We start from the raw sequence: 21,566 nt of genomic DNA on the forward strand, positions 1-21,566 counted from the left end.
GTATCTTGTCCCTCATTAGCAATGCTAGGAAGTATGTGTGTATCTAACCTACCTACACACACCTAATTATAAAGTTTTCTATGTAGAACTGTGTGTATCTATATTAAACTAAACATAAGTTTATGTTTGAAGGGGTGGTCTGCCCCTCCATACCTGTGGGTATAACTCATCAGGTAGGACAAGACACTGAGAAAAGAAATAAGACAAAGAGACAAAGTATAGAGAAAGAAAATTGGGCCCAGGGGACCGGCGCTCAGCATACCAAGGTCCTGCACTGGCACAGGTCTCTGAGTTCCCTCAGTTTTTATTGATTATTATTTTCATTATCTCAGCAAGAGGAATGCGGTAAGAGAGCAGGGTGATAATAAGGAGAAGGTCAGCAAAAAAAACGTGAGCAAAAGAAACTATGTCATAATTTTAAGTTCAAGGGGAGGTACTATGCCTGGATGTGCACATAGGCCAGATTTATGTTTCTCTCCACCCAAAAATCTCAGTGGAGTAAAGAATAACAAGGCAGCATTGCTGCCAACTTGTCTTGCCTCCCCCCATAGGGCGGTTTTTCTCCTATCTCAGAACTGAACAAATGTACAATCAGGTTTTATACTGAGATATTCAGTTCCCAGGGGCAGGCAGGAGACAGTGGCCTTCCTCTATCTCAACTGCAAGAGGCTTTCCTCTTTTACTAACCCATGTCAGCACAGACCCTTTATGGGTCAGGCTAGGGGATGATCAGGTCTTTCTCATTCCACGAGGCCGTATTTCAGACTATCGCATGGGGAGAAATCTTGGACAATACCCGGCTTTCCAGGGCAGAGGTCCCTGAGGATTTTCTCAGTTCATTGTGCCCCTAGTTTATTGACACTAGAGAATGGTGATGACTTTTACCAAGCATACTGCTTGTAAACATTTTGTTAGCAAGGCACATCCTGCACAGCCCTAGATCCCTTAAACCTTGATTCTATACAACACATGTTTTTGTGAGCTCAAAGTTGGGGCTAAGTGGCTGGGGCAAAGTGACAAATTAACAGCATCTCAGCAAAGCAATTGTTCAAGGTACAGGTGAAAATGGAGTTTCTTGTGTCTTCCCTTTCTCCATAGACACAGTAACAATCTCATCTCTCTTTCTGTCCCTACATTTCCCCCTTTTCTTTTTGACAAAACTGCCATCGTCATCATGGCCCATTCTCGCTGGTCACTGTCTCTCTGGAGCTGCTGGATACACCTGTAGACTAACAACAGAGAGAACAGACACGCAAGGATTAATACAAAATTTGCAATGGTTTTAACCCAAGTGAGGGGTTAAGATTTGTGAGGCTATCAACAGCTTTTACCATTGCCTCAGTTTCTGGTATCAGATTTAACTGGGCTTTTGATGCCTCAAAAATTTGTTCTTTTAATTTCGAAATATCTAAAGTAGGATTATCTTCTCTTCCTTGTAGATGGTGTCTAACTATGTCCCAGTGATGTTCAGCTTCATTATAGGCTTAAGGTATAATACAAAAATCTGACGTATTCCAGTCACTATGTAACTGAAAAAGATATTCCGAGCTCATGAGCCTATGTCCCATCCAAATGACAGTTTGTCTAAGATCATTAATTTGGTTTGCCAATTTTTTATCTATTTGGGTCTCAGAATTCCACAATTTTGGGGAATTCTTCTGCCAATTATTCACATATTCTGCAGTTTGAACAGAGGAATGTAAAGCACTTCCAGCCACCACCGCAGTAGCTGTGACTGCAATAAGACCCATAATCACTGCAATCAAAGTAAAAATAAATCTTTTGGATCTATTTAGAACTCCTTTTAATACTTCTGTTAAAATATGATGGATGGGGAAGCCTCCCATGGTCAGTCCATGGACACAGAGATCCACACACCCTCTCTTGCCCTCACTAGCAGAATACGGTGTTGCCAAACAAAAGTTGAATCAATGCTAGTAAACAATCTACAATTTTCACAGGTTATAGTTTAGGAATCTGGTTTAATAACTATGTTTCCTACAACCAGCATATAAGCGGGTTTTACACACCCCATTTCCATGGATAGAGTGATTCTAATATTCTATAGGCCTGGTCCAACCTTTCAGTTAAATCACTATCATAGGCCAGATTAATGGGCCAGATGGATGGACCTGTGAACATGATAGAGTCTGGCCCGTACAGTTATGATATAATTGGCCTCGAGGGGCCTAGTCTATAATAGTTCCGAATTCATTGTTTTGTAGTACCACTGCAGTATCAGCCACACATTCTTCCCAAACTAAGACTTCTGGGCTTTTTGATTCTTTGGAAATTTCCTTGGGGCAAGGCTTCCCCTTAGGCCTAGATTGTAATGATCTTTGATAAGAAGAGTCCTGTAAATTGTTTATCTGTGGCCCAAGTGACATTCCACTTACCATGTAATAAATAAATCTACTGGTGGCACTGACAGTAGGTACTTCTACCAACGAATTTTGGGTTGTAGGCATTAAGCATCCTGGTGCTTTCCCCAGGCAAATAGGAGGATAATGATACCCAATGGAAATGTTTGTCATCATTCCTTCTTTTTGTATTTTTAGTAGAGATGGGGATTCACCAGGTTAGACAGGATGGTCTGGATCTCCTGACCTTGTGATCCACCCACCTCAGCCTCCCAAAGTGCTGGGGTTACAGGTGTGAGCCACTGCACCTGCCACAACATTTAAAATAATAATTGGAATTATGACTCATTACTCTATACTGGCACATAGCATGGATAAGGAGGACATTGACAAATTTCCAGGAATTTTATATAATTTCTGAAAACATAACATTTTGCCCATACAAATATAACACAGGGAAGGTTAGTTATCTCTTTTTATTTGTACCTTATGTATGGTTTTCCTTATAAAAAATACATCCTACTTTACTTGCGAAACATGCCCTACTTTTCTTGCATGCTTTGCGTAGAGTTGTTTCTAGTTATTCTATTATTTCTAGTAGTTTTATTTACATATATTGATTATAATTTTAATACTTAGTAATCTTTTATTTTCCAGAGAAAACTAGGAAGTAGACAGTTCTAAACTGTCATATATTAGCATTCTATAGTAGGTTAGAAAATGTATGAATATACGATCTCCCAACATCTAGAGGGATGTGTTTCCTCATAATACAATTTCTCAGTGTGGCAGAAAAAAAGATGTTTATTAACGGGCCAGAATATCTTTAGTCTGTCTGTAAAAATAGGAAGCCAAAAGTATATAAACTTGAATTATTTATGTTCAATAATTAATGTTTTAGTATTGTATCTTATTTATAAATGGTCTAGATATTTAATGCAAATCTTTTACTTAGCTTAACTTTAAGGTTAAAAATTACCAAAAGTACTTTGGAAACTACTATTAGGCAGATTTACTGTAAACAGATTATTTTTGAAATAATATTTTTCGCTTTTCACAAGATGGCACCGAAAGCGAAGAAGGAAGCTCCTGCCCCTCCTAAAGCCGAAGCCAAAGCGAAGGCTTTAAAGGCCAAGAAGGCAGTGTTGAAAAGTGTCCACAGCCACACACAGAAAAGAAGATCCACATGTCACTCACCTTCAGGAGGCCCAAGACACTCTGACTCCGGAGGCAGCCCAAATATCCTCCGAAAAGCACCCCCAGGAGAAACAAGCTTGACCACTGTAGGCTTTTTAATGACTTAGCCATGCATGTAAAAGGCATTCCCTAAGGTGGCATAGAAGGTGGAGCCCCCATATCCAAAGATAGCCAAGGAGAAAGAAAGACCCCTGTTGCCAGAGCCAGTGGGCAAATGCAACAAAAAGGAGAAAAGGGTCCTTATGGGATGAGATCCTTTCAGATTTAGGCTTATACAAACTCCTGAGAACTGGCAGGTTGACAGCCATAAATGGGGTACCAAAATTTCTACTCATTGGATTACAAGTTCTCAGGCATCCAAAATGATGAACAAAATGACAATTTCTAGGGCTTCTGTGGGAGACTATGGAAGGGTCTTTTTGAACCTTTTAATGCTGTCAACAGAAGAATGATGAGGTTCATAAATTTGGAAAGGAGACAATTCTTCATTTTTATGTTTATGTTTTTTTTTTTTGAGATACAGTTTCACTGTTGTTGCCCAGACTAGAGTGCAATGGCGTGATCTTGGTTTACTGCACCCTCCACCTCTTGGGTTCAAGCAATTCTCCTGCCTCAGCCTCCTGATTAGCTGGGATTACAGATGCCCACCACACCTGGCTAATTTTTTTTGTATTTTTAATAGAGACAGGGTTTCATCATGTTGGCTAGGCTGATCTTAAACTCCTGACCTCAGGTGATCCACCCACCTTGGCCTCCCAAAGTGCTGGGATTACAAGCACGAGCCACCACACCCAACGAGAGATTTATTTCCTATAAAGGGTTGCAGCCTGCAAGGTTTTCCTTCCGACAGGCTGGGAAGCATAGCCTCCAGCCAGAAGCCAGAAACAGATGCTTCAAGGAGGAGGTAAAGGCAATAGTAATTTATGCTGAGTGGAATGGCTAAATACATTTATTTAATAAGCTCTAGGAAGAGTCATGAATATTTATGGAAGGAGAAATGCATGCATGCGCAATTGAGTTTCTTGCTTCTTCATGGGTCCCATGTACAAAAAATGGCAGTGTTAGCATGATCCCAGGGTGGAGTTTTCAGCTGTCTGACATTAAAAGGTGAAGCAGAGGACATGAAAACTCACTCTGTGCATCCTCTATATGCTGGCCAGAACCTCTCCGTCATGGATGGTCTCTTATCAGGCAAGAAAGGAGAGGTTGATATCAGTGGTGGAGCCTTTGAAAAGGCTGGTTTCTGTTAAATCCTTAGGGAAGAAAAACTCATCATGGTTAGCAAAGGAGGGGGTATGACGATGTGTATCTGACCCCCATCATCCCATCCTAGCAAAGTTAAGAACTGTTTTGAAAGTTACTCTGGGGCCTCCTCAGCCAAGAGTGGGTCTGTTCCATCAGTTGGGAGCTTAGGATTTCATTTTCATTTGTCAGTGCTAATGAGAAAGAGTATGCTGTCTCCATGGCAGCTGAATTTGCAAGAAATTCCTTGGATGGGGTTAATGGCAGTTGTATTTTTCTGGGAGCTCTGCTTTAATTGGATAAAGTAAGTTCTAGTAAGATTTCTTCCTTTATCTTCAGTATCTCAAATGTTTTCATTTAAATAATCTTTATAACAACTTTTGATGTCTGAGTGGATTCCCACACAGTCATCTATTGTAAGACTTTCTGATTCCTTTTTTTTCCTTTGGTCATTATGAATAGGGCTTCTGTAAATAACTGCATGGTAGCTTTTGTTTGGAAATGACATCAAAGTAGTTGTCAAAATACTTAGGAATGTGAGTTTTGGATTGTAAGGTGAGACTTGTTTAGCTTTAGAAAAAACTGCCCAACTTTTAATGGGGAGGAAAAAAATTTTCTATGTTTTTGGAATTCTTAGATGGGACCCTCTCTAAAAACTGACAGATTAAAATGAGAAAAACAGAAAAGTTTAAAAACATGTATACCTTATGGATACATGGGAGATACTCACAGAAAAATGAGTAAATCTCCCACAGGTGACTTTCAGTTCAAGCATAAATACTATCTTTAACTTAAAGAAAGAAGATTTGAGTGCAGTAGTGGGGAGTTAACCAGCAAAAGCACAGTAGACAAGGGTGAGGTTTGTTATACAGAGTTAAGTCCATGCGTTCTCCATTGATAAGACTCTTTAGTGATTTAGTTATCCTTCTCTTCTTGGTGTCAAGAGAGGTAGCTTTTAAATGGGGATTTCCTTGATAGATGTAAATTTTCCTTACACAAGTCTAACTTCTACTTTGTTTTCAGAACTTCCTTTGTTAGAATTTTTTTTTTTCAAAATAATCAGCTTGGAATAATTCTTAAGCTGAAGGGACATATATTGGGGTTGCATATTCTGGTTTCCTACCATTATATTTTGGGGTGGCATATTTTGGTCTTACACACTGTGTTCCACCAGCAATGAAAAGAGTTCTTGTTTTTTCTCCAGCAATTTGTCATTTTTTAAAGAGTTTAGCAGTTCTAAGGAATATAGACCAGCTGTGCTATCTCATTGCGCTTTTCAGTTCTCTATTATGTTGAGTATCTTTTTGTATGTTTACTTGGCATCTGTAGATCTTCTTTGGTGAGGTGTCTGTTCAGATCTGTGTGCATTTTTAATTGGGCTGTTTAACTTATTGTTTAGTTTTAACAATTTTTATATATTTTGAATACAAATTCTGAGATCTGTATTTTGCAAATATTTTCTTCAATATGTGGCTTTTCTTTTTGTTCTCTTAACAAGGTCTCTTCCAGAGTATAAACATTGAATATTAAGAAATCCACATTGTCATTTCTTCTGTGTATATCAACCTTTTCTGTCAGTTGTTAAAATTCATTACCAAACCCAAAGGCACATAGCTCTTCTTCTATAGTTTCTTCTAGAAATGGTATAGTTTTAGATTTTTAGTGTAAGGATGATTTTGAGTGATTATTTGTGTAAGTTGTAAAGTTTTCATCTACACGGATGTCATTTCTTATGGCTTCCAATTAATCATTCCCTCACTATTTTTGGGAAGGACACAGGATAGTGGGCTCCGTTAGAATAGATAGCTAGACATGAACAGGAGGGGGAGCTCCTGAAAAAGGGAAAGCCTGGGAAGGCTCTCCTGGAGGGACCACCAAAAATTCACGTTAGTAGCATCTCTAGTGCTGGAGTGGATGGGCACTTGTCAATTGTGGGTAGGAGGGAGAAGAGGTACCTATGCAGAAAGAAACACCCTAGAACTCATCTTAAGATGCCCCAATCATCATTCGTTCTGCAATAAAAATGTCAGAATATTGCTAGGTACATGCTGATAAGAACAACAAAGGGACATTCTTAAGAGAAACCTGGCACCATAAGTACAGATTAGGGCAGAGAAGGACATTCAAAAGAGATGGGCAGGTGCAGTAGGTACAAACGTGACCGCTGTCAGCTGGCCTGTGATGGCGGGAAAGAGGCTGGTGCCAGAGTGGATTTGGATTGATCACCACACATGTACCTCAACCAACAGTGAGGAGGTCCCACATGCCTAAGTGGGGCAAGTTGGGGACCTAAGGCAGTAGCAGGAAAACCAGACAAAGAAAACAGGCGGAGGCCGGGCGCGGTGGCTCACGCTTGTAATCCCAGCACTTTGGGAGGCCGAGGCGGGCGGATCACGAGGTCAGGAGATCGAGACCACGGTGAAACCCCGTCTCTACTAAAAAATACAAAAAAATTAGCCGGGCGCGGTGCGCCTCTCTGGGCCTGCGCGGGCGCGGTGCGCCTCTCTGGGCCTGCGCGGGCGCGGTGCGCCTCTCTGGGCCTGCGCGGGCGCGGTGCGCCTCTCTGGGCCTGCGTGGGCGCGGTGCCTTTGCGAGGACGGAGCTGCGTTCGCTGCAGCACAAACCCAGAGGGCATCGCGAGGGCGGAGCTACATTCTCCTCTGCACAGACTCCGGGGTACTGCGAAGGCGAAGCAGCGTTCTTCTCAGCACAGACCTGGGCGTGCGGGCCAGGGGCACCGCAAGGGCGGAGCTGCGTTCTGCTCAGCACAGACCTGGGGGACACCGCAAAGGCGGAGCACCATTCTCCTCAGAACAGACGTTGGGGGCGCTGCCTCGCTTTGGGACAACTCGGGGCAGCATCGACGGTGAGTAAAATCCTTCCTGTTTGCAGCCCTGAATAATGAAGTTCAGAGACCAGTTAGAAGGGTTCAGTGTGCAAAATGGGAAACCAAAAGCCCCTCTGAATCCTGCCCACCAAAGTTCTCCCAAGCGAAGGCAAGGGGCCACAGTGCCAGGTCCACGCTGCAGTTTCGAAACACAAATGCAGCACTGCTAATGCAGACATGACACCCAAAATATGACACCCACATTACTCACGTCACAAGCACCTGTAATGCTAATGGACTGCCTCAATAAAAAAAATTAATGTAAGATTGGCAATCCCCATGCTGCTGTGCAGTCCTCACACAGTAATCGTAATAATCCACATTTACAAAGTACATACAAACTTAGTAAGGAATCTAGGGTTAGGATTAGAGTTGTCGTCAAGGCCCAGGTTAGGGTTAGGGTTAGGGTTAGGGTTAGGGTAAAGGGTTAGGGTTAGGGTAGGGTTAGGGTTAGGGTTAGCGTTCTAATTGCAACGTGAGAGAGTAGGACGTCACACCCAATATCGCAGGGAGTAGAAACACCCTTGTGATACTGTTCTTAATCTTCAGGGAGGAACAGGATGATATTACTCGAATACAGACGGGTGTACGTCCTCTGTACAAAGCCGGTGTAAACCCGTCTGTGAAATAGTTGACAATTTCCAGAGGGGAAGATGTTATTACTGACAATATGGTAAACAGGCTGTGAGTCCGCCGCTGGTCCTAAGAGCCAGGGGGCAGAGGGGCTGGCTCTTACGCCCCGCCTCGCAGGGGGCTCCTCGCTCCCCTGCGATGGGGGTCCTCCACCCCCTGGAGATTGTATTCGGATCAGTATCGTCAGGTGGGTGTGCAACTATTACGATATTGAAAGTAATACCATGCTCTCTCCCTCCCTGGACATTGGGAACACTATCGCAGGTGGGGGTACACCCACTGCGGTATTAGGAGTCATGTTAGTATTACTTGCTACTCATTTATGATTCACATTAATATGAATTACCAATATTAATGTTAAGAAATAATTGCTAATAAAAAGTTTTTGGGTTATTAATATTAATTATTAGGAGCTAATATTACTGTGTTCTAATGAATATGATCAGTCCCAGTTATTAATATCAGGCGTTATTAATAGTTAATATTAATAATTTATTGTTATCGTCAGTATGACTCTTGAATATTATCATTATCGGTATTGATATTAAAAATTATACGATCAATTAATATTGATAATTATTAATATCAATTAATAATTGATATTATTGTGATAAGTAATATTGCGACCTTCCTCACAGTATTATTGGGAGTCATATCATCCTGTGGCCCTGAGGAGAGAAGGCATTTCTCTTTCTGTCTCCTGTCTCTGAAGAGGAGGAAGAAGTAAAAGTTGAAAACCAAGACGATTGAAGTCAGTGGCAAGACCAGCCGCTGCCACTGATGAGCTGGCCTGAGGTGAAAAGATGAACCCCCCCTCCCCCACTGTAAGCACATGTGCTCTGAATCCATCAGGACCCTTTCACGTGGAACCTCTTAGAGTTGTAAGCCCTGAGAAAAGGCCTAGGAAGTCTGTCTTCCTTCGGGGCACTCGGCTCTTAAGATGCGAGTCTGCCAACACCCCCATCCGATTAAAAGGAACCTCTTCCTTCTTGAATCTGCCGTCTGAGGGGTTTTTTCCGCGACTCGTCCTGCTCCACTTTTTGGTTCACATGACCGGGAATGGAACCGGGGCCGCGGCGGTGAGAGCGCCGACTCCTAACCAGCAGACCACCGGGGAACTTCAAACTTTTTGGGAAATAGATTGCCCAACATTAGAGGTGGGTTGGCCGTCAGAAGTAAGCCTGGACAGGTCCCTTGTTTCTCAAGTGTGGCACAAGGTAACTGGGAAAGGATACCTAGACCGCTTCCCATACATAGACACTTGGTGACAGCTGGCGCTAGACCCCCCACAGTGGCTAAGAGGGCAGGCAGCAGCAATACTAGTAGCCAAGGGACAGACAGCTAAGGAAGGATCCCGCTCCACCCGCCCAGGGAAATCAACTCCTCAAGTTCTGTTCGACCCAACGTCAGAAGATGCATTGCAGGAGATGGCACCAGTGATCCCAGTGGTGCCCTCCCCTTACCAGGGAAAGAGGCTCCCCACTCTTGAGCCCACAGTGCTTGTGCCTCTGCAAGACAAGTGTATCCCTAGGCCACCCAGAGGAGACAAGAGAGGAGGTGAGGCCTTGGGAGAAACCCCTCCCTTGGCAGCTCGTTGACGACCCAAAACGGGGATACAAATGCCCCTGACAGAGCAGCGGTATACTGGGATAGATGAGGATGGTCACGTGGTGGAGAGGCGTGTTTTTCTCTACCAGCCGTTCACCTGTGCTGACCTTCTCAACTGGAAAAACCATACCCCGTCCTATACCGAAAAGCCACAAGCTCGAATTGATTTGCTCCCAGCTATTATCCAGACCCACAACCCCACCTGGGCTGATTGCCACCGGTTGTTCATGTTCCTCTTTCACAGAGATGAAAGGCGGAGAGCGCTCCTAGCAGCAACTAAGTGGCTAGAGGAACATGCACCAGCTGATTATCAAAACCCCCAAGAGTATGGAAGGACCCAGTTACCAGAAACCGGCCCCCAGTGGGACCCAAATGAAAGAGAGGATATGCAAAGGCTAAACCGAGACAGGGAAGCTCTCTTGGAAGCATTCAAGAGGGGAGCTCAGAAGGCCACAAACGTTAACAAGGTCTCTGAGGTCATTCGGGGAAAAGAAGAAAGTCCAGCACAATTCTATGAGAGATTGTGTGAGGCCTATCGTATGTATATTCTCTTTGATCCTGACAGCCCTGAAAATCAGCACATGCTTCACATGGCTTGAGTCCGTCAAAGCGCAGAAGACATGAGAAGAAAACTGCAGAAACAGGCTGGGCTTGCAGGGACGAATACATCACAATTATTAGAAAGAGCTAAGCAGGTGTTTGTAAACAGAGATGCAGTAAGCCGTAAGGAACACCGCACAGAGAATGAACGTCAGGCCCGGCGAGACGCCGACCTGCCTGTTAGCTGCAGGAATCAGAGGGGTCCCCCCAAAGAGGCAAGGGAAGGGGGGCCCTGGGAAAGAAACTCAGCTTGGCTGTCAGAGTTGGCAGCGTAACCAGTGTGCTTATTGTAAAGAAATGGGACATTGGAAGAACAAATGCCCTCAGCTTAAAAGAAAACAAGGTGACTCAGAGCAGGAGGCCCCGGACAAGGAGGAAGGGGCCCTGCTCAACCTGGCAGAAGGGTTCTTGGACTGAGGGAGAGCGGGCTCAAGTGTCCCCAAAGAGCGTATGGTCAGAATGACAGTCGGGGGTAGAAGCGTTGATTTTCTCGTAGATACCGGTGCTGGACATTTGCTAGTAACCGCCCCGGTCGCCCCCTTTTCCAGAAAGACTATTGACATCATCGGAGCCACGGGGGTTTCAGCAAAGCAAGCTTTCTGCTTGCCTGGGACTTGCACTGTAGGAGGACATACAGCGACTCATCAGTTTTTGTCCATGCCTGACTGTCCCTTGCCCTTGTTTGGGAGGGCCTTGCTTAACAAGCTGAGAGCCACTGTCTCTTTGACAGAGCACGGCTCTTTGCTGCTAAAGCTACCCGGAACGGGAGTCACTATGACCCTTACGGTCCCCCGAGAGGAGGAATGGAGACTTTTCTTCACTGAGCCAGGCCAAGAGAGAAGACCAGCTCCGGCTAAGCGGTGGCCAAGAGTAGGGGTGGAAGATAACCCTCCAGGGTTGATATGGGGGGTAATATCATCCTCTTCCTGTTGGGATATTCGGAACCATATCCCAGGGAGGTGTCCACCCTCTGCGATATTGGGAGTAATGTCATCCTCTGTTTCCTTGGATATTAGACACAATATCACAAAAAGGCGTACACCCCCTGCGATACTGGGAGTAATATCATACTCTCCTTCCCTGGATATTAGAAAACAATATCATCAGGGCTGAACACCCCCTGTGATAATGGGAGTAATATTTTCTTTTTTTTCTTCTTTTCTTTTTCTTTTTCTTTTTTTCTTTTCTTTTTTTTGAGACAGAGTTTAACTCTTGTTGCCCAGGCTGGAGTGCGATGGCACGATCTCGGCTCACTGCAACCTCTGCCTCCCGTATTCAGGCGATTCTCCTGTCTCAGCCTTCCGAGTAGCTGGGATTACAGGCATGTGCTACCACGCCTTGTTCAGTTTTCTTTTTTTTTTCTTTTTTTTTTTTTTGTATTTTTCGTAGAGACATTGTTTCTCCATACTGGTCAGGCTGGTCTTGAACTCCCGACCTGTGATATTTTCTTCTGCTGAGGCAGGAGAATGGCGTGAACCTGGGAGGCGGAGCTTGCAGTGAGCCAAGATCGTGCCACTGCACTCCAGCCTGGGCGACAGAGCAAGACTCCGTCTCAAAAAAAAAAAAAGACAATGCAAAAAATTAGCTCAGCGTGGTGGCGTGTGCCTATAGTCCCAGCTACTCGGGAGGCTGAGGCACAAGAATCGCTTGAACCCGGGAAGCGGAGGTTGCAGTGAGCCCAGATTGTGCCACTGCACTCCAGCCTGTGCGACAGTGAGACTCCATGTAAACACAAAACAAAACAAAATGAAACAAAACCAAAAAACAAAACCAAACAGGCACTTCTGACACAGGCTGCAACATGGATGAACCTTGAAGACATTATCGTCAGTGAAATAAAGAAATCCCAAAAGGATAAACATGACCAGGCTCAGTGGCTCACACCTGTAACCGCAGTGCTTTGGGAGGCTGAGGCAGGCGGATCCCTTAAGGTCAGGAGTTCGAGAGCAGCCTGGCCAATATGCTGAAAGCTCGTCTCTGTTAAAAATACAAAAATTATCTGGGCGTGGGTGCGCACGCTTGTAATCCCAGCTACTCGGGAGACTGGGGCACAAGAATCGCTCGAACCCACGATGTGGAGGTTGCAGTGAGCTGAGATCACGCCACTGCACTCCAGCCTGGGCGACAGAGAAAGACTCTGTCTCAAAAAAAAAAAAACAAAAAAAACAGATAAACAAATTCAACAAGGTATGATTCCACTTCTAAAAAGTGCCTAGAGTAGTTAAACTCATAGAGTTGCAAATCAGAATGGTGGCCCCTGGGGTGGGCGAGAGAGAGGAATGGAGAGTTTGGTGAATGGGTGCCATTTCCATTTTGAAAGATAAAACTGTTCTGGAGATGACGGCGGTGATGGTTGCTAAACAATGTGAAGGTACTTAATGTCATTCAACTGTCAACTGAAAAATAGTGGAAATTGTCAATGTTTATACCGGCCATTCTAGATGAAATCATATCTATTTACAACTTTTAGTATTGATACGTGGTATATTTTCCCATAATAAAAGATGAAAATGAAAGCAGTTGGATCTTTAGAAAGAAAAGAAAGAAGCGAAGAATACACACAAGCTTCCTCCTGATTACAGGAAGAGCCCCAAAGCTTCTATGGACACTCCCTTTTCTCTTCTTCTTCCTGCATTCTTATGAGGAAGTCTTTAGAGATTGGGGAGCTTGGGCGACTTTGGCTAATGAGGAGCTCTGTGCCTTGAGCCCCCCAGGCCATAGAATAGTCAATACTCAGTCTGTGCCTCCAGCCCTGCAGTCTGAGGTTCCAGTCCTGGGGGCTCCACACCCGTCACCTGTATCAGGAGGCTCATGTCTCACCCTGTCTTCTTGCCAGCCTTGAGGACGGAGTCTGAGCCTCCATCGTGCACCACGCAGGGAGGACCGTGGACCTGTTCTCCGCGGTCATGGCCGGGCAGGGGGGAAGGGCAGTTCAGCTGAGGGACGTTCGGGAGCCTTGCTTTGTTTCCTCATCCTCAGGACAAACAGGACATTGCGATGGGCAGATGGGAGGAGACCAAGCTGCAACCTGTCAGCTCAGCAGACTGTGGAGTTTCTGTTCTTGCTTGTGGTGAGGGGGCCTCAGAAATCTTATTCAAACTTTTGCCTTCCTCCCCCACTGAGTTGTCCTTTTCATAGACACCACACCCAAGATAGTAGGGAATGAGTCCCTCTAAACTATTCCCTAAGAACAATAAAGATGATGAAGGTGATGAGGATAAAGAGGATGAAGACAGACACCAGGGTATCATGAACCCTTACTGAGGGCTTCTTAAAGGCCAGGCTCTGAGCTCTGTGCTCTATGCAGCTTGTTTCATTTCATCTGCGTAGTTTCCCAGTTACGAGTGCACATTTCATGATGATTTTACGGACTAGAGAAGGAGCAACGCATTTTCATAGGACTTGTACCAGATCATGAAGTCAAAAAGGGTGAAGTCCAATTTGAACCAGGCAGTCTAAGTCTGGACACATAGCATTTGGCCAATCCTCTCCCTGCATCCAACCTGCCCTCTCAAATCCTTGTCACTCAGGCCGATGCCCCTGCTCACTGTGCCCTTCCCTTTGGGGGTTCCTTGTAGACCACAGCTAGACCAGTGGGTGCCACAATCACTGTGTCAAGTAGAAAAAGGGCAGCTGAGATCACATCAAAGTTTCCAGAAAGAATGGGCACAGGATCATTTGGGACGCATCTCTCCCTTGCCCATGTTCCTGGCTTTCCTTACAGCTCTCGACTGCCTCAAAGGAGTCATTGATTCGGAGTTTGGCTTCCATTCCTACTGAGGAAGCTGGAAAGCATTTCCAAAAATGCTCCTCAGACGTGCCCGTGGTTAAGACCTCTGAGCTCTGCTTACAACTTTTGGAAGCTGGGCGCGGTGGCTCACGCCTGTAATCCCAGCACTTTGGGAGGCTGAGGCAGGCGAATCACAAGGTCAGGTGTTTGAGACCAGCCTGGACAACATGGGGTAACCCCGTCTCTACTAAAAATAGAAGAAAAGGAGCCGGGCGTAGTGGTGGGCGCCTGTCCGCTCAGCTGCTTGGCAGGCTGAGGCAGGAGAATAGCTTGAACCTGGGATGCGGAGGCTGCAGTGAGCCGAGATCACTCCACTGCACTCCAGCCTGGGCCACAGAACAAGACTCCATCTCAAAAAAGCAAAAACAAAAGCAAAACCCAAACCACAACTTTTTGAGAGTTGGAAGACCATGAAGTAGAATACCCGGGACTTAGAGTCTGGCCATGAATTTCGAATACCACCCTTTCTACTTCTCTGTATGGCAGGAGGTGAGATGTCCATCCTCTGAGACTCAGCACTCTCATCTGAGCTGATTTCTAGGTGATCTAATGGAAGCGAGCGATGATGAAACCGATCGTGGGTGCCCGCTGCGTGATCTCTCTGTGACGGATGTGGAAGTCAAGGCAAAGTGAATCTCCCATACATTCGTTACTATTTTAAGCTTCAACTCCATACAGTTCAATGGAAATATCCCCTGACCTGAAGTTCCGGTTTCCCTGCATTCCAGACAGGACATTTTCTTTTGTCCTTATCTCAGTAAGTACTGAGTATTGTGAGAGGAACAAGTGAGTCTCTTTTGTTTCTGATTCCCCAGAGCCTGTATCTTGCTTGGCACAGAAGAGGCAGCAAAAGTCAAAATCTACATTAATTCTTGAATTGACATTTCCTTGGTTCACAACAATTGGCTGTCATCAGTGTGACTTCGACTTACTTGATTCTTTTTGTTTTTTGTTTTTTGAGACGGAGTTTTGCTCCCATTGCCCAGGCTGGAGTGCAGTGGTGTGATCTCGGCTCACCGTAGCCTCTGCCTCCCAGGTTCAAGCCATTCTCCTGCCTCAGCCTCCCGAGTAGTTGGGGCTACAGGCGCCCACCGCCATACCGGGAGAAGTTTTTGTATTTTTAGTAGAGGCGGGGTTTCACCATGTTGGCCAGGATGGTCTTGATCTCCTGACCCCGTGATCCGCCCTCTTTGGCCTCCCAAAGTGCTGGGATTACTGGCGTGAGCCACCGCGTCCGGCCGAACTTTCTGATGAAAACTCTAAGTCCACCTAAGCTAAGGACAGGAGTTGTAGCTGATGTGAATTTTCAAAGAAGACCCACCGATTTGAGGAAGCAATTACTCTCCTGCTGAAGGTGAAAAGTCAGAAAACGGAACGATGACATCACTAGGACCTAACCGGCATGTGGAACTATTTTCTGCTTATGAACTATCAACTTTCATTTCATTTCCAGCTGACATGGTCTCAGCTCTTGTTGCCCAGGCTGGAGTGCAATGGCTCAATCTCGGCTCACCGCAACCTCCGCCTCCCAGGTTCAAGCAATTCTCCTGCCTCAGCCTCCCGAGTAGCTGAGATTACAGGCATGCACCACTACGCCCGGCTAATTTTGTATTCTTAGTAGAGACGGGGTTTCCCCATGCTGAGGCTGGTCTCGGACTCCTGACCTCAGGTGATCCGCCCGCCTCAGCCTCCCAAAGTGCTGGGATTACAGGCGTGAGCCACCGCGCCCCGCCCCCCACCCAGTCTCAGCTGTTATACAGTGTTTATAAATGTTCTAAATCAAGGGAATTTGTATCAATCTACTAAAATAAAATAAAGTATTTGAGTTCTTAATTTACTTTAATTAGGATAATCTTTTTCTTCAAGTGAAGAGAACGGTTTTGTTATGTATTTTTCTTTGGACAAGATAAGCTGTATTTTCTAGCAGTTACGCATTTGTTATATATGATGATTTGGTTCTTGGAACATTCTTGAATCTAGTGTCTCTAAGGCAGGCGTGTACAGCAAGAAGTGAGGAACACAGAAATCAATGATGAAAGCATTAGAAGACAAGTGAGTTTGTCAGAACTGCAAAATATTGCTGAGCGTGGATTGCTCTGAAATCTGAAAACATTACTTGTGAATTGCTTCTATCCAAAATGCAGACACAATGTCAGGTGTTGATTTACTTGTTTCCCATTTTTCAACCCCCTTTTCTAGGCAAAAGGTGTCCAAACCATGCAGACCCACAGAATCGAACCGATGTCTCTAGATTCCTCCTCCTAGAACTCTCAAGGGATCCAGAAATGCAGCCGACCCTCGCCGGGCTGTTCCTGTCCATGTGCCCGGTCACCGTCCTGGGGAACCTGCTCATCATTCTGGCCATCAGGCTGACTCCCAACTCCACACCCCCATGTACTTCTTCCTCTCCAACCTGTCCTCGCCTGACATCGGTTTCACCTCCACCACGGTCCCCAAGAGGATTGTGGACATCCAATCTCACAGCAGAGTCATCTCCTAGGCAGGCCGCCTGACTCAGATGTCTCTGTTTGCCATTTTTCGAAGCATGGAAGCGAGACACGCTCCTGAGTGTGATGGCCTATGACCGGTTTATAGCCATCTGTTGCCCTCTATATCATTCGGCCATCATGAACCCGTGTTTCTGTGGCTTCCTAGTTTGGTTGTCTTTTTTTTTTTTTCTTCTTCTCAGTCTTTTAGACTCCCAGCTGCACAACTTGATTGCCTTGCTAACGACCTGCTTCAAGGGTGCGGAAATTCCTAATTTCTTCTGTGACACTTCTCAACTGCCCCATCTTGCATGTTGTGACACCTTCACCAATAACATAATCATGTATTTTCCTGCTGCCGTATTTGGGTTCCTTCCCATCTCGGGGACGCTTTCCTCTTACTATAAAATGGTTTCCTCCATTCTGAGGCTTTCATCGTCAGGTGGGAAGTATAAAGCCTTCTCCACCTGTGGGTCTCACCTGTCAGTTCTTTGCTGAGTTTATGGAAGAGGCGTTGGAGGGTACCTCGGTTCAGATGTGTCCTATTCCCCCAGAAAGGTTGCAGTGGCCTCAGTGATGTACACGGTGGTCACCCCCATGCTGAACCCCTTCGTCGACAGCCTGAGAAACAGGGATATTAAATGTGTCCTGCAGTGGCCACACGGCAGCACGGTCCAATCTCCATATCTTTGTATCTGTTCCATTCCTTTTGTAGTGTGGGTTAAAAAAGGCAGTCAGGTCAAATAAGAATGATAACACAGGGGGAACACCCACTGTGACATTAGGAGTAATACCTCCTTAGGATATAAAAAACACTGTCACAGAGTATACACACAAGGGGTACGCCCACTGTGATATTAGAAGCAATATCTCCCTATAATATGAAGAAAAATATCACAGGGTGTGCACACTGTGTGGTCTTAGGAGTAATCTTTTACCCTGGATATTACGACTAAGACACACGGGGTACACGCACTGTGATATCAGGAGTTGTATCTCCCTAGGATATTATGAATCGTATCACAGGGCATACACTCTGTGTGTACATCCACTGTGATATTTGAAGTCATATCTCTCTATGACATTACAAATAATATCAAAGGGTGTACACTCCTGTGACATATTAGGAGTAACATCCTTCTAGGGTATTACAGATAACGTCACAAGGTGAACACCTTCTGTGACATTTTGTACACCCTTTGTGACATTGAAAGAAACATCCCCCTAGGATATTACGAAGAATGACACGGGTGGTGTACACACATTGTGAAATTAGTAGTGAACTCCTGCAAGGATATTACGAATTTTATGACAGAGTCTACACGCCCTGTGACATTAGTAGTGACGTTTTCCCAGAATATTATGAAGAATATTAAAGGGTTTACAGGAACTGTGCCTTACGACTAACATTTCCAGAAAATATTACACGTAGTATCACGTGCGTACACCCCGTGTGACATTAGGAGTAACCTCCCACAAAACTATAATGAAATATTTCACAAGGTGTACACCCTCTGTGACATTAAAAGTAATATTTCCCTATAATTTGATGATAATATCACAGAGTGGACACCCTCTGTGATATGAGGAGTGACATCTTCTGAGGATAATATGAGGAATTTCACAAGGTGTAGAAACCCTGTGACATAAGGAGTGACAGCCCCCTAGCATACGATGAATAATATTAAAGGGAACATAGCCCGTGTGGCAATTAAAGTAAATTCCCCTTAGGAGACTAACACCCCACGGTGTTCACACATTATGATATTCTTATTATTGTCCCGCTAGGATATTGTGAATAATATCGCAGTGTGCAGAGTCCTGTGACATGAAGATGAGCATTCCCCTACATTACGGATACAGCAGGGTGTATACCCCCTGTGACTTTAGTAGTGGCATCTTCCCAGAATACGGAAAATCATGTCCCAGGGTGTCAACCAAGTGTGGCAGTAGAGAAAACATCCCAGGAGTAAAGGATTAACGGGGCGCCGCCCGCGATGGGGGGAGTAATATCAACCCCCTCTCCCCCCCTGGATATTACGAGCCACATCGCAGGGGGGCGAGGGCACCCCCAGGTACTGAGAGCCAGGGGGGGAGAGGGGCTGGCTCTTACTCACCGTATCGCAGGAGGTGTCTGCAGCCCCTGCGATCTTGGGAGTGATATCATCCTCTCCCCCTGAATAGAAGAAACAATATCACAGGAGGATGTACACCCCCTGCGATATTGGAAGTAACATCATTTTCTCCCCCTAGGGATATCGGAAACAATATCAGAGTGGGTGTGGACAGCCCCTGCGACATTGCCGCCACTATCTTCGTCTCCCCCCCAGGATAGAAGGAACAATGTCACAAGGGGGTGTACACCCCCTGCGATATTCGGGGTATTATCTTCCTCTCCTCCGCTGCCTATTAGGAACAATGTCACAGAAGGGGTGTACACCCCCTGTTGTACTGGGAGTGATAGCATCCTCTCGGTCCCTGGATATTACGAACAATATCCCTAGGGAATGTACACCTCCTGCAATATTCAGACTAATATCATCCCCTCGTCCCCTGGATATTAGGATCAATATCACAGGGGTGGTGGGCACCCCCGGCGAAATTGGATGAAATATCGTTCTCTCCACCTTTGGATGTTAGGGACAGTATCAAGGGGGAGGTCTACGCCCCCTGCGATATTGGGAGTCCTATCATCCGCTCCCAACCAGGATATTAGAAACAAGATGACCGTAGGGATGGATATCCCACCGTGATATTTTCAATAATGTCACCCTCTACCCCCTGGCTACTAGGAGTCACATCATAGTAGGGTGTACACTGTCTGCGATACTGGGAGTCATATCCTCTCCCCCAAGGATATCGGGAACAGTTTTATTAATTACTAATATTAATAAATATAATAACAATTAATAGTAATCATCGATATTAATAATTACAGTAGAGAGAGTAAAGCTTAATACGGATTAAAAATATTAATGATTACTATTAATTAATAGCAATATCACTATTAATTATAAAATAATGATATCAGTAATGAATGTTACCGAAATCAATCATAAGTGATGTTGGTAATAAAACAATGATCTATATTAAGATTAATAACTAATATTAAAAATGACATTAATAGTAATAATTGATTTTAATCACGCATAATCCTCTTTAAAATAATCATTAATGATTAATAACGTTATATACTATGAATTAATATTACCATTGATAATTATTGAGACTGATGTTTAATAATTCACAATATTATGACTCTTAATACCGCAGGAGGTGTACACCTGCCTGTGATATTTTTCCTAATATCCAAGGATAGAGAGCATGATATTAGTTTTAATATCGCAGTAGGTGTACACTCACCCTGTGACACTGATCCTAATATCCAGCGGGTAGAGTATGACATGACTGCAACATAGAAATGAGTGTACAGCCACCTGTTGATATTGCTCCTAACATTCACGGAAGAAGCGTATGACGTTACTCCCAATATCGCAGGGAGTGTCCACCCCTTCTGTGATATTGTTCCTAGTATCCCGAGGGGGAGAGGATGATAATAATTCCAGCATCGCAGGCTGTGTTCACCCACTCTGTGATATTGTTATTAATATCCTGAAAGGGAGAGGATGATGTTACTCCCCATAATAGACAGATATTCTTCCCCATAATAGGGCGGGAGGTGTACATCCACCCTGTGATATTCCTGCTAATATTCAGAGGCCTAGAGGTTGATATTACCCCCAATATCGCAGGAAGTGTACAAGCCCGTGTGAGATGGTCCTTAATAATATTCCAAGGCGGAGGGGGTGATATGACTACATGTATCGCAGAAAGTGTACACCCCCCAGGGATATGGTTCCCATGATCCTGGACGGAAGGGGCTGATATTACTTTAAATACCACAGAACGTGGACACGCCCCCACTGAAATTGCTTCTAATTGCAACGTGGGAGAGGAGGACGTGACACCCAATATCGCAGGGAGTAGAAACACCCTTGTGATACTGTTGTTAATCTTCAGGGAGGAAGAGGATGATGTTACTCGAATACAGACGGGTGTACGTCTTCTGTACAAAGCCGGTGAACACCCGTCTGTGCAATAGTTGATAATTTCCAGAGGGGGAGATGATATTACTCACAATATGGTAAACAGGCTGTGAGTCCACCGCAGGTCCTAAGAGCCAGGGGGGCAGAGGGGCTGGCTCTCAGTCCCAACGTCGCGGGGGACGCCTCGCCCCCCTGCCTCTCTCGCCCTGCATATTACGAAAAATATCACAGAGTGGGTGTACACCTCCTGCGATATGGGGGGTAATATCATCTTGTCTTCTTCTGGATAGTAGGAACAATATCACACGGGTTTGTACACTTTCTGTGGTATTGGGAGTAATATCAACCTCTCTGCGTTGGAATATTAAGAACAATGTCACAGAATGGATGTACACCCCCCGCGATATTGGGAGTAATAGCAGCCTCTCCTCTCCGTGGATGTTCGGAGTCATATCCCAGGGTGGCTGTACACCTCCTGCTGTATGCACCCTATTTGTTATCTTTTATCCCTCGCCCCCCTCCCTATTAAATAATAGACAAAAAATAATGGGTTTAGAATAAATGAGTTCAAACAAATTGTCAAACATATGTGGGAAAATTGGAATCAGTTTCTGAGGAAAAGCAAAAAACTGAACAGAAATGCTCATAAAGCACCATCCCTTCATGGCTAGAGCTGCCAGGACACCATAACACCAAAATCAGCTAGGGAAATTTTGT

The 21,566-nt window shown here is 44.9% G+C and overlaps 1 protein-coding gene across 1 annotated transcript; it reads left to right on the plus strand.

The window, feature by feature from the left end:
• Nucleotides 1-340: 340 nt before the first annotated feature.
• On the plus strand, nt 341-17,227 carry LOC129464665 (uncharacterized). The gene is made up of 3 exons (XM_063619478.1): nt 341-345; nt 7,337-7,665; nt 16,517-17,227. Exons 1-3 carry the CDS (start codon nt 341-343, stop codon nt 16,828-16,830), a joined length of 648 nt encoding a protein of 215 aa, XP_063475548.1. The 3' UTR covers nt 16,831-17,227.
• Nucleotides 17,228-21,566: the final 4,339 nt, after the last annotated feature.

Source organism: Symphalangus syndactylus, chromosome 16, assembly GCF_028878055.3.
Source record: "Symphalangus syndactylus isolate Jambi chromosome 16, NHGRI_mSymSyn1-v2.1_pri, whole genome shotgun sequence".
NCBI classification, from domain to species: domain Eukaryota; kingdom Metazoa; phylum Chordata; class Mammalia; order Primates; family Hylobatidae; genus Symphalangus; species Symphalangus syndactylus.

Coding starts and splice junctions, on each gene's coding strand:
- LOC129464665 (XM_063619478.1), top strand. Junction 7,666..16,516: donor AACTCGGGGCAGCATCGACG/GTGAGTAAAATC, acceptor CCCCTTTTCTAG/GCAAAAGGTGTCCAAACCAT.